Source organism: Miscanthus floridulus, chromosome 16 (genome assembly GCF_019320115.1).
Source record: "Miscanthus floridulus cultivar M001 chromosome 16, ASM1932011v1, whole genome shotgun sequence".
In the NCBI taxonomy this organism is placed as follows: domain Eukaryota; kingdom Viridiplantae; phylum Streptophyta; class Magnoliopsida; order Poales; family Poaceae; genus Miscanthus; species Miscanthus floridulus.
This window is the reverse complement of record NC_089595.1, coordinates 94,904,789-94,922,140: the sequence shown is the minus strand read 5'-3', so window position 1 is coordinate 94,922,140 and position 17,352 is coordinate 94,904,789. Positions and strand designations below refer to the sequence as shown.

Sequence of the window (17,352 nt, the reverse complement as noted above, 5' to 3'; positions counted from 1 at the left end):
CTTTTAAGCCTAGTTAGTCCATAATCGGACAAAGTTTGTCAAATACAAACGAAACGTGCTACAGTGTCCAGATTGCAAAAATTTGCAATCTAAACAAGACCCTAACCGCAAAGTAACACATGAACTGTTGCGCACCCAAATCTGAAGCAAGGCCACCAGCCGCCAGCCCCTGAGCTAGGCCATAGCATGATTGTATCAATCATTGGCGCAGTCAGACACTCTGGATTTCGATTTCGATATGAAGCAAGCATGCTTGGGATAACTCGCAAGAACATAATAGTTGGTAGTGGCTCAAGTACAATACACATGAGTTGTGTTGGATGGTATGGTCAATGGTCATAGACAACAGCAGCACAAATGTAGAGCGACTGATCCGAATCATTGCTACAAAGATGTCTACACAAAAACAAATTTAATGTAATTGAGAAAAGGCACCCAGCAAACCATGTCTCTTGCAAATACCTTATCCACGATGTTTCCTATGGACCGTTCGCTTCGCTGAAAAAACAAACAGAAATATTGTTCCGACTGATTTATTAGAAGAGAAAAATACTGTTCCGGCTGAAAAAACAAGCTAAAAAAGACAAATTATAAGAGAAGCGAACAGGGCCATAACATGAACCGGAAGAAGCGAAATGCAAGAGGAGGCATAATGCAAAAGGTAAACGAACAAACAGAAAAAGCGAAAAGGAATGCATGTGATGAGGTGGCCACCAATGGAACTGTAGTAAGGTCCAAAGGCCACCCACTAGGCCCTGTTCTTGCACAGCTCTAAAGTGACGGCAGAATGTGCACTACTACAATTCAGACACAAGCTGAAGCAAACATGTGTGAAGCAAATTATGGGTTGCGTCTGATATGGCAGCTCAGCAAGATCTGCTTCCAACCAGCCCAAGCGTGCAGCATGAATGATATAAATAATGATATGGAACTCAGGAATCTGTGCAAAAAAGAATAGTTACCTCCACGAAAGAATAAAAATGTGTGTTTTGGTTATATACTAACAAATTCTTCTGTAGCATTACAACCCAAAAAGAACTAAAATCCGTACTGCTAACATATCGTGTATCAGCTCAGAGAAAAAAAAAAAGTGAAGTACAAACCGTATGAAGTGAGGCAATCCTTCACCTCTTCCCGGATAAGGGTCACTTTATCAAGCATGAGTTCCATCAGTTCGAGCTGTAGTTGTCTTTCATTGACTCTTTCCTGCAAGTCAGGCAGATGGAAGTATCTTCTCCCTCATTTGACAGCTACATTCAAAGTTCTGTAGGAGCTTAGTCATCCCAATCCACATCCCAACCATCTTTGCTATTCGTCTGTGCCTGTGATCTCAACGAAAGGCCATTTGCTGAGACACTGCTTGTAGGTTTCTTATCTGCAGGTCCTGCTGGTGCTTCTTCATCATCCCAGTCATCATCCCAGCCGTCTTCCCAGCCATCTGTGGTGCTTGCGGTGTTGTCCACCCCTGAAGAGTTCGGTGCTTGACCTCCCATCTCAAGCTGTTGGTATGGGACTCCAACATTGCCTCTTCTCTTTGCAAACTTACAGCAGGCGCATACAACGCCAACCAAAACAATAGTGAAAACAAAAAAAGAGGCTCCATAAATTGGATTCAAACGCATTGCATAGGCTGCAAGCTGCTGCAACTGTTGCTGCAAATCATAAACCGATTGCCCAACATGTATGATGCAGTCCTCCTTTCCATCACTTAATGTAATATTCCCAACATCTGAACTGGTATATGCTATGTTCATCTGGTAATATAAATTGGACCAAAAAAATTAGCGGACAAGAAAATCAAAATGATAATGCATATAATAAAATTTCAAACAAAAACCTTGGAATAGTAATTACTCCCTCCGTCCTAAATTATGGAGTAGTTCACTTTAGCTTTATCCTAAGTCAAACTTCCCTAACTTTGACCAAGTTTATAGAAAAATACACCAATATCTATGACATCAAAATAGTTTCATTAAATTCTCCATGTCTTGATAGTGCATTTATTTCAGCTTGCAGATGTTAATATATTTTTCCAAAAATTTGGTCACAGTCAGAGAAGTTTAACATTGGACAAAGCTAAAGCAAACTATAATTTGGAACGGAGGAAATACTATATTTAGACAAGCACGCATTTAATCCTCTTAAAAATATGAGAAACAAATGCAGTTCAATTGCATCAAATATGTAAGGAACAAAGACTCAGCTTGTATGCTCAAAGGCCTAGTATTCTGGTTAGTCTCAAAGGTCACATGTAGCTTCTCAATCTCAAACGGAATGTACAGGCAATCTACCCAGTCTAACAACTCAAAAGTACATACCCTACTACTACAGGCCCCGAATGAACACATGAGGTGAGAATGGGGAACCATGAAAATCTTACGCTCTAAAGTAAAGCCAATTTTGAAACACTACCTCACCATATATGACCCAAACTTAATTTGGCTGATCAGTTACTCGAGTAAATCTCAACATCTATTCGACTTAAATATGCATACTATTCAAGAAAACCTAATATGCAAATGTTGTAACAGAGTACATTACATACCTGTCCAAAGGCACCCTTGATAAGATGTAGAGGCTTCTTATCATTTTTTATATTTGATGATGGTTCTTTGACATTAACGTCAATATCATGCTGGCCTTTATTCTGGACAATAATATATGACCCACCTGAAGCTGCAAGAATAAATAAAAGGCCCATTTTATATTCATGACAGTGTAGCCCATACATATGTTATGCATTACTATGATTTCCATGTCTATTCATATATCTCAAGGCCAGAGAAACAAAAAATACAGTTTGCATTAAATAACGGCTTTATCATTCCCGAAACAACCTCAGCTTATGTACCAATATTTTCTTTCAGTATCTGTTAAAACGTTTAGAGTTATCGGTTTTAGGGAAGAAAAACTGCCAGATCTATACAGTAAAATTGAACTTAACCAATAACCATTTACCACCGTTTCATATGTTCATGATGACATAATAACTAAAACAGGCACATCCCTGGCGTCATTGTACCATACATTTTTATTGTCGCCCACAATAGGACCTCTTTCCTGGTTTTATGAGGAAAGAAAGACTAATATATGACAAAAAATGATTTAGGACGATGCAGTGATGCACTTAGATGGCAAACCATTGTATGGTGTGAAACACTGAAACTTGAGAAATATACTTCCGAGCTTAGACCCCGTTTTAATCCCATGGGATTCTGGGAATCCAGATAAAAAATAATCCCAGAATCTCAATATCTCATCCAAACGGTCTGGATTTTAAAGAGATTTTAACTCAAAGATTCTTAGAATCTCAAAACTGCTGTGATTATTTTTATCCGGATTCTCATCTCTCATTGAATTCAAACGGGCCCTTAATTAATAGTTGGTTCACATATTATGTTAACGTTGGAAAATCTTTGAAATTTCTACAACTTAAATTTAAGGATATCCAGGCACGTAAATTATCTTATGACCTCTTACTGTTTTCTTGATTTTAGATAGCTTGATTAATTTAGCTACAAAGATATCGTGAGGCACTTCCCACCATAGATTAATACAATTACATCTGACTAGAATCACAAGGTAAATGTACTCACCGAATTATATATGCAAATAGGAAACACTACCAATGTTATCAAGTCGCCTGATTAATCACGATTAGTCGTCCTAGTCGGAATCCTGGACTCGACTAGGGGCTATGACTCGATTAGGGTGATTAGTTTTGTGGTTGTCCGAGTAGTTGGACGGCTAGGGGGTAGACGACCAGAAAAAAAATGGAATTGCTCGGCAGCTTAGGACATGGGCTGCATCTAGGATGGCTTGGGCCACTTGGGCTCATGTTTTTCAGCCCAATTTGCAACCCTACATGCAGCCACCACCCTAAAGTTATCTTCATGCTTGATTTGTACTCTAGGACACATATCATATTAGTCTATGTTTGGTACGTTAGTCTTGATATATATAGGACGACTAGGACCGACCTTGGACAACTAATCGTGACTAGTCACCTAGTCAGTCCCATGGTGACTATGCTTAGGATCAACTAGACAACTTGATTGAACACTAGTACTATAAATGCAGTTTATTCTGAACAAAACGCATTAAATGAATCACATTGCTTTTACGGTTTTACCCGTGCAACAAACTAACCAAAGCTAAAAGGCAGATACACATGAACCTTTATGAGCTACAAATTCAATACAACACTCCTAATTCTGACTCAACATCCCTGATACAGCAATCGGATAGCACGGGGACATCCAGAAAGTGATACTTAATAAATTATACTGCTGAATTTCCAATAGAAATCAAGGCATTACCATCATCAGAAACCTGAAGGCAAGCAGAAAATTCCTTTCCAGAGGAACACTTGTGCGCACACTTCTCCATCGCCTCCTTCAGTTTATCAGTCTCCTCCCTCCTCCCCTGACTTCCTGTGTCCTCCTGGCCTGTCCCGCCATTCGGTCCTGGAACTCCTGGGGGAGGACTGCCCGCCTTCTGCAAATTATTCTCCTGCGTGGGCGGCGGTGGCAGTGGTGATGCAGATCCATGTGCCTTACCCCCTTCCTTGGTATCCTTCGGTGGTGATGGCAATGATGCCAGTGGTTTCTGATGCTGCTTGCTCTCACCCTGCTGCCCCGCAGCTGAAGACTGCCCAGAAACGGTTGGTGCAGGAGCGTCCTGTAGAGATCCAAACAACCTTCTGAACCCAAATTCCCTTCAATCCATTCACGAATCACGAGAACGCTAATCTAAAATGCTAACTTAGCATAGATGATAGGGTTCTCACCTCGCCGGAGTTGGGGTTCTCGCCTTCCCGAAGGCTTCTTCTACCTGAAGCAGAAGCAGGGGCAGGGTGTAGCGCCGAGGCGAGCAGTAGCAGCACGACGACCGCGGTGAGTCCGCAGGCGCCCATCGGCTGGGAGCCCGGCGGCGGGAGGCTAGTTACCGCGTCAGCCGATTCGTCGTCGATTCTGGCAGCGCGGCAGGGGTGCTGATCGCATCGGCCGTGGCGCCCCGGCGGCTCCCCCTCGACGACAGATCCGGGATCCCCGACGAGGGCGTCGGGGCGCGCCGCCTGGTCGGGATCTGGAGGGTGGGGGGCTAGGAGGATTCTGAATGATCAACGCGTTTTCTGCAGCCTCGCGGTTCGAGAATCGAGATTTCGTGGGGTTCTATTGGTCCGATCGATGCAGCTGCAGGCGAGGAGGATTTCGGGTGCGTGAAGAGGACAAGAGGAAGATTTGGAGGAGGCCTTCGCGGCTGCCGGCTTCGGCTTCGGCTTCGCTACGCGCAAGTGCTGTTCGTCGCGGTCAGACTTGTGCCGTCCGTGGACCGTTGCGGTTTGGTCTCCGTTTCGGTGAAAATTTTGTTCGAGACGCACACGCACACAACACACACTTGTCCGGGCACTGGACCAAACTTCGTTGAAATTTCATCGTGCTAGCTGCCTGGATCGCTGGACGCTGACGTGTTAAGAGAAGTCGGGAATGTAACTGCAGCGATGTTGCTATACGATCAACTTAGGGCGCGTTTAGATCCAAAATTTTTTGGTTTTGGCTATTGTAGCACTTTCGTTGTTATTTGGCAATTAGTGTCTAATTATGAACTAATTAGGTTCAAAAGTTTCGTCTCGCGATTTCTCGGTGAACTGTGTAATTAGTTTTTTTTTCGTCTATATTTAGTACTCCATGCATATACCGCAAGATTCGATGTGACGGATACTGCGCAAAAATTTTTGGTTTTTGGGTGGAACTGAACGGGGCCTTAGAAGAAAGGGCATGATCAAAAAAAAAAACTTAGAAGAAAGGGCTTATCCATCCACATGAATCTACAGAACAAAGTGGAGATGGTAAATAGAATTATTATAGTAGTAGCAAGCAGTGCTATTTCAGGAACGAAAACGGGACTCACAGGGGATCAGATTGCTTGCTGTCGCAGTATGTAGCTTTACATTATGCTTTGCAAAAGCACATGGATTTTTCTCTTCTGGGGCATGTGGAATGAATAAGAGTGGCAGAGATGGAATCTCGTATAATTCTGTTATGGTGTAGCCTTAAGGTAAGGTGCTATGCTAATATGCTATGGTGTTTTATTCCTTGCGTACAGATTCATGGACAGTTGTACATGGCTGCAAGATGGATTAGAGGTTTAGAGCCATCAGCCATGCATGTTTAATTAGTCGATAATCCTACAAAAAGTTGGCTCGTCAGTGCACTGATCCCTGCCGTCCTTCCCACGTCAAGCTCGCACAAACTTTCGTGCCGAAGAAATGGCGTATAGCCGCCTCGCTGGATCGCAGGACCACACTGGACACTGCAAGCATGTCTAAATACCACGCACGCACGTCGACGACCGGGGCATTAGCATCAGTGCAGTACTGCAGTGGAGCCGCTGCCCGCTGCCGCATATTGCCATGGACACGGACGAGGGGAAATCACCAGGCGGCGCGGCCATCGCCGAGGACGTCATGTCGCGGTTCAGCCTCGACGTGAGCGCCGGGTGCGGTGGGCGGCACAGCACGCTGCTCGACGAGTACGAGCGGCTGGCGTTCGAGGCGCAGCTCAACCGGGCCATCGTCCTGCGCCGGAGCTACTCCGAGCCCAGCCCCGTCCGGCTCTCGGCGGAGCACCAGCAGCGCCCACCAGCTGGTGGTGGTGATGCGCGCGCGCCGCCACCGCCGCCTCGTGGGGCACCCGACCTGCAGGGAGAGGCGGCGCGGCGCGACGGGGGCGGGAGGTTCTGGCGGCTCCACGAGGTGGTGGCCCGGTGGCTCGAGGCGTTGAGGCCGGTGTTCCGATGGCTGAGGAGCGCGTGGGAGTGCCGGAGGAGGACGCAGCAGCCTGACGCGGCACGGCGCCCGCCGCCGACGGTGCCGCGGGTGCAGTTGAGGGACTACCTTCGTTAGTTCTTGTTCCACCATGTTGATGTGCTTCATGCTGTGTGAAGACCGTAATCGATAATAGCCGTTGGATCATGTCATGCAAAGCTGATTGGTTGTAAGGTGTTACGGGATTGCTAAGCACCGAGATTATGGCATGAGAGATAGATCTAATAATATAGTGAATTCGTTTACTTAGCGTAAAGAGGTGGTGATGAAAACTCCTAACAAAAAGAATAGAATGAGTTGTGTTAATTGTTGGCATAAAAACAATTTCTATGAACAACGACCCAATTATAACTGGAGTATAGTGTGGAAATAAAGATTTGAGGACGAGTTACGTAGCTGGACATGCAATTTTAAATCTTGGAGAATAATAATGTCAGCTAGTATTTTTTCGAAGCTCGAAAATTAAATTGAAATTAAATCCACTCTTCGCGGTTAAGTCGGCAAACAAACGATTTAAGTTTAAAGTGCTATCTTTGATAAATTATATAGTGAAACATACTTAAATAGTGCTTTAATATTTTAATCCTACGAGTTAGTACGAAGTATGGACTAGGTCATGACATGTTGTCTAGTTGAAATTGACGAAATTCCGACCTTTTAAAAATTCAATCATAAGTGTTAATGGTTGTTTAGTTCAAGCGGGACTCTCGTCCTTTCTAAGTCTAACGATAATCGACAATGCCATTTCGACATTTAAATTCCAACAAAAATAATTAAGCAATTTTTATATGTTGGAGCACTATTGGTTGCCCCAAGGTGAGCACTCGAGAATGATGTAGGTTATAGTCGTGTTGAGTGTCACGTGGATCTTGAAAAAATTTGCCTAAGTTCATTAGAACGCGCTGCGAGCTCTGTGTCAACGCTCTGTCGCGGACCGGAACTTCGAGGACGAACTCATCCTGGCACGCATGTATCTTCCTCTCGGGTGGCCCTTTTATTGTGCGGATTGCTCCGTTAGATAGCTGATAAGATCAACTTTAGAGTCGTGGAATTAGTTGAACCTCAATCGTGATCGTTAGCAATTTTTGCGTCGCTTTAAAATGCGTGCTCATCACCATTCGGCCGTTGGCTCCGTAGGCGCGGACACCACGTGCACGCTGCCATGACCGGCCGTTCCTGGCTGGGGTCGTGCCGTGGTTAGCCTTGGGGGCTAACGACCGCCTGTCGGGCTAGGGGTGGCCTAGGTCGCCTCCGCGAGACGCTGCGCTGATGGGTTGTTGCGGTGTGGCCGTCGCGAGTGCAACGGTGGTCCGTAACGTTGTCGCACAATCGCCGGAGCGACGTCGCGCCCGTCTGACCGCTTGAACCACCTACCTAGCCAAGAACATGGATATCACGGGCGTCTGCCGCATCGTGACGCCGCGCCGCTGCGTGCGCATGGCCGTGCGTGGGCATGCCTTAATGGCTCTGTCCGGTCGCGGGCCACCGTGCCAATGTCCATAGTATTAACGCGTGGCCGTGGCACCTCGGCTCAATTCGGCGTCCTTGTAGCAAGGCCTCGTAAGGAATTAGCGGTTCCGACCATGCAAGTCCCCTCAGATGCCCTCCCTCGCGTCAATTTGGAGTTCGGCTCGCTGCGGCCATGTCGCCGCTGTGACCAGAAGCGGGGAAGAAAGGTAGGGGCAAAGCGGTAGCAGTTCATTTGATTGTGCCCACGAGCTCGCCCTGACTTCCTTGTGTCGGTGCTCGCCCTTGGGCAGTCGAGGGATCCGCCGCAGGGGGGGGAGCTGATGCGTCCACGCCGCCGCGGAGCCGTGCCATCTCCACCGCATGCACGTGGCCGGACCTGCTCGGGCTGCCCCTGCTCCCACCATCACTGTGGACCGGCTCAGGGTAATCTACTGTTGCTCTCACCTCTTCCGGGTGTCTTCGTCATCGCTCTTGCTCGTCGAAGTAGCCCCGCCACCGCCGTGCACCGTACTGTTTCAACCGCCACCATGGTCGGCTGACTGCAGTGTTCCTTCGGGTTTCCAACTGCCGCCCAGCGCAACCGTTTTTGTCTGGGAGCGTGATTGACCCCCTGGGTGGGTTTGCGCGAGCCCTAGAGGGCCGGCGTGACCGGGCCATGCCGGCCGTAACCGCCTTGTCGCGCGTAGGCACGTCAAGGGCTACTCCATTGCAAAGATAGGATGTTCTAAAGACCCCTGCAAAAGCTGAGTCTCTAGGAATAGTGCCTAGCAGTGTAACACAATTATATAGTAGTGCGTGTCCATTTCTACAAAACTGTCGCGCGCGCGGGCTCCCCCGTCTGGGCCGTTGTTGGGTCAGTCGCTGCGCGCGCGCTGAGTTCACGCTGGGCTATTGGGCCGAATAGGTGGCTGTCGGCCCTTCTTCTTTTCCAAAGCATTTTCTGATTTAATTGCTAGAGGCAAACTTGTAAATTCAAAATAAAACCTTGCAGGAATCTAAAAATTGTGAAACTTATTTTGTTAGGTTCCTAAAATCATGATCTATCTTCTAGTGTATTTTATTCACATAGTTTCATAGAATTTTCAAGAGTAATCTAATTAATTCGAGATGCTTAATATTGTTAAAACATAAACTTGTAGGAATTATTATGATGAATTGGTAATAGCATTGGCTCTTGAAATTTTTATAGTAGGTTCCTAGCATTATTATGTGCTCACTATAAATTCTGTAGCTCCATAGGAATTAATTTGTTAAGGTAACTAAATGAGCCTTAGTATGAAAATATATTTAATCAATCAAATATAAAAATAATTGGGGGTTTGCTGAGCGAGAACAATTTTCCAGAAACGAAGCCTCACTTGTCCCCCTGGATACGTAGAAGTGCGTTAGTCGTTAGGAGCTAGCTCGTTAGTTGGAGAGGCGAGATCATACTATAGGCACTACAATTACCGATTGGTTATTTACGTTCTTGCGTTGTATCTACGAATACCATGATAGGAGCAACGGTGGATCGCGGAGTCGTCTAGAGAAGCAGAAGCAGATGGTGACTTGCTGATCGTGCCACCATGATGAAAATCCAACTTTTTGTTATACCTTACCCAGGCAAGCCACAATGCACAACCCCTATTATTCTGCACTTTATTTTATGCTTGTGCATTAAGTTTAAGGAGTTGAACGAAACCCACTTGCATATATATATCCTTATCCTATGAGTCTTATTAGTATGACAGGATCGTGTAGATTGTTATGCTATAGGACTTTGGTAGAAGTCGAGTGATTGCCTGTCACTCGCGAGAGATAGGAAAGATATTATTGTTGTTATTATATTGCTATCACATGGAATATATATGAATGATAATTGGAGATCGAATGGAATGGTACTTTGGATCTGGACTTGGTTTGGCATTCGAGCGAGGCTCAGATTGCCCTTGTTCCACTCGTGTTGGTTAAGGACCGGCTGTTGCATTGGGTTCTAGGCAGGTCACAAACTTATTATCCTAAGCACATACTTGTTTATGGGAGCAAGGAAGGCTCGTTGCTCTCTTGTCATGGGTTCCGGCTCTTTCTAGACCGACTAATTGGAGGCGAGGATGGTGGAGGTCTAAGCACCACACTGAGTCTGGGACATAGGTGTGGGGGCTTGGAGTCTAAGTTTTGATGGGGACCTGGACCCCTTGATAGGAGAGTGGTGGGTTGGTCCTGCTTGTGCCTAGGGTACAAGCGGGGCATGTGTTTTGAGGTACCTAGCTGGGCACATTGATTCCCTGAATCGCCGGGTTATCCGGTATGAACTTGTCTGCAATCTAGCACCGTAGTAAGAACTAGAATATGAAAGATGGAAAAATGGTTCTGATTGCTTACCACCTGCTTGAAAGTAGCACATGTGCTTACATAGAATGGTAGTTAACGAACTAATGATGACTGCTAATGAAATTGAATATAAGGGCGCACGCTTAGTAATGCTTCCTACAGATGCAATAACCCACAAGCTAGATAGCCTTGCATATCCTTGGAGTCTTTTCTTTCCTGCCTGACGGGTAAGTCTTACGGAGTACAATTGAGTACTCAGGGGTTTGTTCTACCCTATTGCAGGTGATAGGAACATGTGGAACTGACACTTGCGTGTGGAAACCTCCTGGTGGGCTCAGCAAGGATTTCCTTAACCTTGTGGACATAGAGTTTATTTGAAACTTCCACCCAAAATGTTTTTCAATGGAAAAACTTATAACCTGTTATGATGGACACGGATCATCATGTTAAGGTTTAACTTGTCATTAAATGATTTTATCTCCGCTGAAACTCTGATAACATGGTTATTTTCCGCTGTTATAAACAATAAATATTATACTCTGATGTTACATGGAAAGTGATGCAAGAAATGACTTAAGAATGTTGTAAGCTTTATTCTCTTATTTGTGATCCTGGTGGAAAAATGTGGATTTTCAGGTTCTCCCTTGGGGTGTACTCGATAGAACTGTGTAATTTAGTGTCCTCCTTTGAGTACTTAGTGTCTAATGGAAGACAAGTACTCCTGAGAGGCATTAGATTAGGTGGTTCTACCACAGGTGATATCAGAGCATAAATGAGGAAATAAAGTTTCGAAACCCTTTTCTAAACCAAAATTTAACAACCTATTTTTACAAAAAGTTAGGGCATTTAACTACGAAGTATATAAATAGCCCTATTACTATAGTTAAGAATTCAGAATAGGTTTAACTAGGTTTTCTCTGGTGGACTGACTCTCGCGTAGTATACAATCTTTAAGTCGGTTGTGCTGGTACTATTTTAAGTCGTCGTGATCGTATTGCTGGTAGATGCGCCCTTCGTAGATGTCACGCGAGTCGTATGGTGCACGCCTAACTCGTTCCTGTGTCAGAAGTTACTGCTGTACTGTGGCTTTGTGCTTCGTGTTCGCTTGTGGTTCATGTCTGCCATGACCCACATCTCTTTGTACTCTTTTCTGCGCTCTTGTCAGACCCTTGCCCTGTAGTCGTACTAGTCATTAATGGCCTCAGACATCGCTCACCTCGAAGGCATGAAAAATTTGGTCGATTCATTCGTAGTGATCCCGTGAAGGAACCATGGGTGGACTGCGCCAGGACCACTGGCCGCTCTGCCATTATAAGCAGAGCCTGGCCTAGCCATTGGTACCACCACCCGCTGCACTCTAGCTCGCCTAGCGTTTCCTTTTGAGCTAGCTTTTCGCTCAATCCTCCTTTGCAACCACCACCAGGGATGGCAGGAGCCTAGATTAGCAGTTACTGCCTGAACATTGAGGATTTTCCCAAAATCCTGTATGCCACCCTACAAAAACTCAGAGTCAAAGATCATCCCGAGTATGAGGGCCGTGAGTATGAAAAGTATGGCACTAAGCGGTGTGAAGTTACCATCTATATTGGAAAGAGTGAGGAGTTCTCCAGCATCACTGAAGCCTAGAATGTGACCGCAACCGGGTTTCACTTCGTCGACACCTACCAGGTTGTGGCCCACAAAGCCTTGTGGTACCTTTGCCAGATCTATGAATATCCCATTGCTCGTACCCCCATGAGGTTCTTTCCATCCTTTGGAAAAGAATCGACGAGCATGGAGGGCTCGCATGGAGGCTTTGCAAGGGCTGGTGTCGGGGACCAATATTAGGGTACCAGAAGAGGAGGAGCTAATGACCATCAACATTAATTCATCCGCGCGATCAAGAGCATGACTACACCACTTGCCGGGTCACTTCTCGTCCGGCCAACGAGACCATGGGCCCTGCCTTGTCTGACCCTCGAGGGTTGGCTCTACCTCGATGGGCGTTGCGTCCATGGGCCCTGTCTCGTTCAACCCCCGAGGGCTGACTCCGCCTTAGGCTGACTCCCGAGGGCTAGCTCCGCCTCGCCCAATGTCCAAGGACTGGCTCTGCCTCACTCGATGTCTGAGGGCTAGCTTCGCCTCGCCCAACATCCGAGGGCTGGCTCTGGCTCACTCGATGTCCAAGGGCTGGCTCCACCTCACCTGATGTCCGAGGGTCGGCTCCGCCTTGCCCGACGTCTGAGGGCCGGCTCTGCCTCACCTGTCATTCGAGGGCCGGTTCCATCTCGCTCGACGTCTAGGGGCCAGCTCCACCTCACCTAATGTCTAGGGGCTGGCTCCGCCTCACCCAACATCTGAGGGCCAGCTCCGCCTCGCCCGACATCTGGGTGCTGGCTCTGCCTCGCCCGGTGTCTACGCGTGACTCCTACATAACGACGTGCACAGATAAGGTAGGGCATTCAAGTCAACCACAATATCGAAGACCGTACCCTACATGCCTATAGGAAAGTACTATGAGGATATGACAAGAAGGGCACTTTGTGATCTTCCAGGCATGTCAGAGCCCAAAATAGTGTTGTAGGCGCCGGCATTTGCCTTATAGTGTTGTGAGCGCCGGCATTTGCCCTCGGGCATGGATCTTGATGGAAGCTCACGACAACCACTATAGTCTAGGAGGGAACTCGCATCATCTACAGTAATGGACATGCGGCCACTACGTCGTCTGCTCCCTGTATGGCCATGGATCAGCACCTTGGTCCACCGCGCCGCCCGTCGGGGTGGGATGGGATGTGACAACTCGCTGACAATGCTAGGACATGGCATCATCAGCGGATAGATGCCTAGCATAGCCCTATCAGGGTCAGCAAACATGCGCCTAGCATGGAGCTATCCCTGTCCTCGCCTGCCATGTCAGTGGGGTCCGCATAGAAGAAAAGGAAGACCCGACGTCGTTGAAGGATTTTCTTTGCCTCTAGTTTTCCTCTTTTCTCCCATCTGTAATCCCTACTCTGCCTTGGCCTATAAAAGGGAAGGCAGGGAACCCCACTAAGGGGATCAATTCAAGACATCACGCATCACATCACACATAGCTGAGTAGCAACCAAGCTCTCAGCACCCATTCGAGCTTTCCATCAGAGACTTGGGACCCGTCCCTCTCTCGCCCGTTTATAACCCCTACTATGAACTTTTCAGTGCTAATAACATGAGCAGCAACCATGAACTAGACGTTGGGACATTCTGCCCGAACCAATATAAACCTTGTGTCTTTTTAGCATACCATCTGGGCTAGACGCGCAATAACACAAATTTACTCGTTGGTGTTTACTCAAAACATTGACAGTTGGTGCGCCAGGTAGGAGGCTTTGCACATCCTAACATTAACATCAGGCCATGGATGGCTAGTCACGGCATCAGCTAGGGTCCCTGAGCGCACACGTGTGCTTCGGGGACCTGGACTTTATAATCACGGTGGGAGGAGAGTTGGCATTGGCTCACGCCGCCATCCAACCTCTCCCCTCCATCGGCCTGAACACTGTCGATGAGGTGAGTTGGCTACAGCTGCATGCACTAGGGGCCTACACCCTCGAAAACAACCAGCTCCTCGACTATGAGAGTTTTGAGCACTAGCTCGGTGTCTCCCTAGGACCCCAGCCATCCGGAGAGGACCTGTGCCACCTCACCTTCTCTTACGCTAATGACATGGCATGGCTCACCAGAGGGGAACCCCTCTCTCTAGAACACCTCATCTAGAGCACCCCGACAGTGCTCCCATTCATTCTCCGCAATGCTATGGAGACCGTTAGACACCTTGTGGCGCAACGCATGATTCCACCTCCCATGAACGATGGATTCATAGGGGTGATCGAGCACATTGCGGAATCTTTCCATGACCTCCTCACAGAGGAGCTAGAGTCGCCCTCTGCTCTGACTATAATAGGGGGAGTCATCACTCCTCTCGTGAATGCTTCATGATAGGTACCCTTAAGGGACACGTCGAGAGCATCCATGAGGAGGAGGCTACCCCAACAAATGACCTCAATGATGAGGCCCAGGGGGAGATAGCGGCCCCACCTCGCATGCGGGTGGAGCAGCTAAAAGCCCAACACCGAGAGATCAAGGAAGTGTGACTCCAGCTCGAGCAGGAATGCACGGAGCTCGATTAGGAGATCGAGCGTCGCGGAGACTGTGGGCGCGCACGTCCATGGCCAGCGACGTGAATCGGAGGATCATCGTGGATGATGAAACCCTCCCTCATTTCATCCGGGCGAGCCAGAACATCACCGCCATGATAGCCTTGCTCCATGGCCTTCCAAAGGCTACGACGCCCAAGGATCATCAGGCCCACCGTGAGATTCGCACGCTGCTTGAGCATGCAACGGCGCAGCAGGCCGAGAGCTCGTTGTCTTGGTGATGCGAGCTCGACGCCAGCCAGCGCACAGTCTCAGAGCATCTCGATAGGGATGCGTCGATCCACTAGGCTCCACAAGGCGGTGGGCAGCGCACCATAGTCCCGGTGCATTAGCGTCTTAGCCGCAACCGTGACGCGCGCGACACCCTCGACGCTCATAGGCATACCCATGATGATCTGAGAGAGGGAGCTAGCTGTGGCTATCACCCTCGCCATGGCAAACACTATGATAGCGGTGAGGACCGAAGCCTGAGCCCTGGCCTACCAAGGCCTTAGGCCTTCGATCGACACATCCTCAATGCTGCCTTCCCACCAAGGTACCGACCACCAACCAACATCCCAAAGTACTCTGGGGAAACAAACCTCAGACTATGGCTCGAGGATTATCAGCTTGCCTGCCAAGCCAGTGGTGCGGATAATGATGATTTCATTATCCGCAACCTTCCATTGTTCTTGGCCGATTAGGCACGAACATGGTTGGAACACCAGCCGTCCAGCAGAATCTAGAGTTGGACGGACCTGAAGGAGATCTTTGTGGGGAACTTCCAGTGCACATACAAGTGCCTTGGGAACCCATGGGACCTCAAGAATTGCTGATAGAAGGCCAAAGATACCCTCCGTGGGTACATCCAGCGCTTCTCCCAGCAATGCAACGAGCTCCCTAACATCACCGACGCTGATGTTATAGGAGCTTTCCTGTCCGGAACCACCTACAAGTTCCTGGTTCATAAGCTTGGACGCAAGGGCCCATGAACCATGAAGGAACTCCTCGACATCACCACCAGCCATGACTCGGGCGAAGAAGCGGTCGGAGCGATCTTCGACCACCTCAAGGGCAAGGCAAGGCGGGACGAGGACGCTGGCGAAGGTGCCTCTAATCGTTCCGCCAAGAAGAAGAAAAAGCAATGGCACGAGGGCTCGCTCGTGGCCGCCACTGACTGTAGGGGTGGTCAAAAGCCCACGGAGGGCACTCTAAACCACTTCGAAAAACCACTCGAGGGCCCATGCTCGAACCATGCCTACCTTGTCAAGCACCTATACAAGGACTGTGGCCTCGTGAAGCGGTTCTTGTCTGGAGGCTCCAACAAAGGGGAGCACGGGAAGGACTCTGACCCTACCATAGACGACACTGAGGAGAAGGATGGTGGCTTTCCAACACCGGATGGCTGCCTCATGATCTTAGGAGGATCAGTGGCCTATGACTCCAAGCACTGCCAGAAGGTCGCACGCCGTGAGGTCTATACGACCGAACTGCCCACACCCACCTTCCTCCGGTGGTTAGAGTTCTCCATAACCTTCGACCGGACCGACCACCCGGAGAGCATCCCACAAATGGAGAGATATCCACTCATGGTTGACCCGATCGTCAGTACGAAGCGCCTCACCAAGGTACTGATGGATGGGGGCAGTGGCCTGTCGACATAGAATTTTCGTCCCGTGCCGAGGACACACGCAACAAGCCAGAAGGGTCCACTCGATGGAGCAGATCCGCCTAGCTTCAGCGCAAGGGTGGTCAATCCTGCGCACTCCTCCTGAGACGTGCCAGTTAATTTGACCTTGTAATTGACAAGGAGAGAAAGTTCATCAGTAATTAAGGGCAGAACTTGCCGGTGTTGCCAGACAGTCCCAAATGTGCGGCTATGAGAGCCGATATGAAAGGAGATCGACTAAATAGTCGATTCTAGTATATTCATGAGAATAAATCGATTAAAGCTCATTGGGTTGTATAAGAAGAATCGGTTATCATTCAGGGCAAATATCATTGATCGAACAGATATTAATCAATGGCAATAAGATGTCAACAATGATCAGTTTGTGCTGAGCCAATGATTATAAGTAACCGAACCCCTTTTTATATAAAGAAACAATTCGACATCACTTAACCGTTTAATAAAGATAAATCTAATGAACATGTTAGATCTCATCTATTACTATGACCAGTGGGGCATGAGACAGAATCATGCAGGCCGTAGAAATAACAATAGATTCGATGACCCTTACTCATTACTAATATCAGTGGGGCATGAGGCAGAATCATGCAGGCCATAATACAATAATAAGATCATGGGGCTAACATATCTTTCAACCTATCTTTACTTCAATGGTCTCGTGATGCGAACTTGTTCGTGAAGGCGCTCGATATCTGCTAAAACAGCCGATTCAGGCATAGCGCACAGTTAAAGTCATGCCTTATCAAGAATAGATCTACCAGATAACGGTCTCCACTCCACGGTGCTAACAATGGGGTGTGAGGTAGAATCACACAGGCTGTGATAACGGGCCATGGAACGGTTCTCGCTAGCCAATAAATCTACTCAAGACGCAACAAACCTTAACCGCACACTATGCACGA

At 47.8% G+C, this 17,352-nt stretch overlaps 1 protein-coding gene across 1 annotated transcript; it reads right to left on the bottom strand.

Moving 5' to 3' along the window:
- Positions 1 to 942: 942 nt before the first annotated feature.
- On the bottom strand, positions 943 to 5,312 carry LOC136512092 (uncharacterized). Its single transcript, XM_066506089.1, has 4 exons — positions 4,790 to 5,312; positions 4,320 to 4,680; positions 2,546 to 2,676; positions 943 to 1,754 (listed from the first exon to the last, which is right to left on the bottom strand). The coding sequence occupies exons 1-4, from the start codon at positions 4,913 to 4,915 to the stop codon at positions 1,275 to 1,277; spliced, it is 1,098 nt and encodes a 365-aa protein (XP_066362186.1). The 5' UTR covers positions 4,916 to 5,312; the 3' UTR covers positions 943 to 1,274.
- Between the last annotated feature and the right edge of the window lie 12,040 nt (positions 5,313 to 17,352).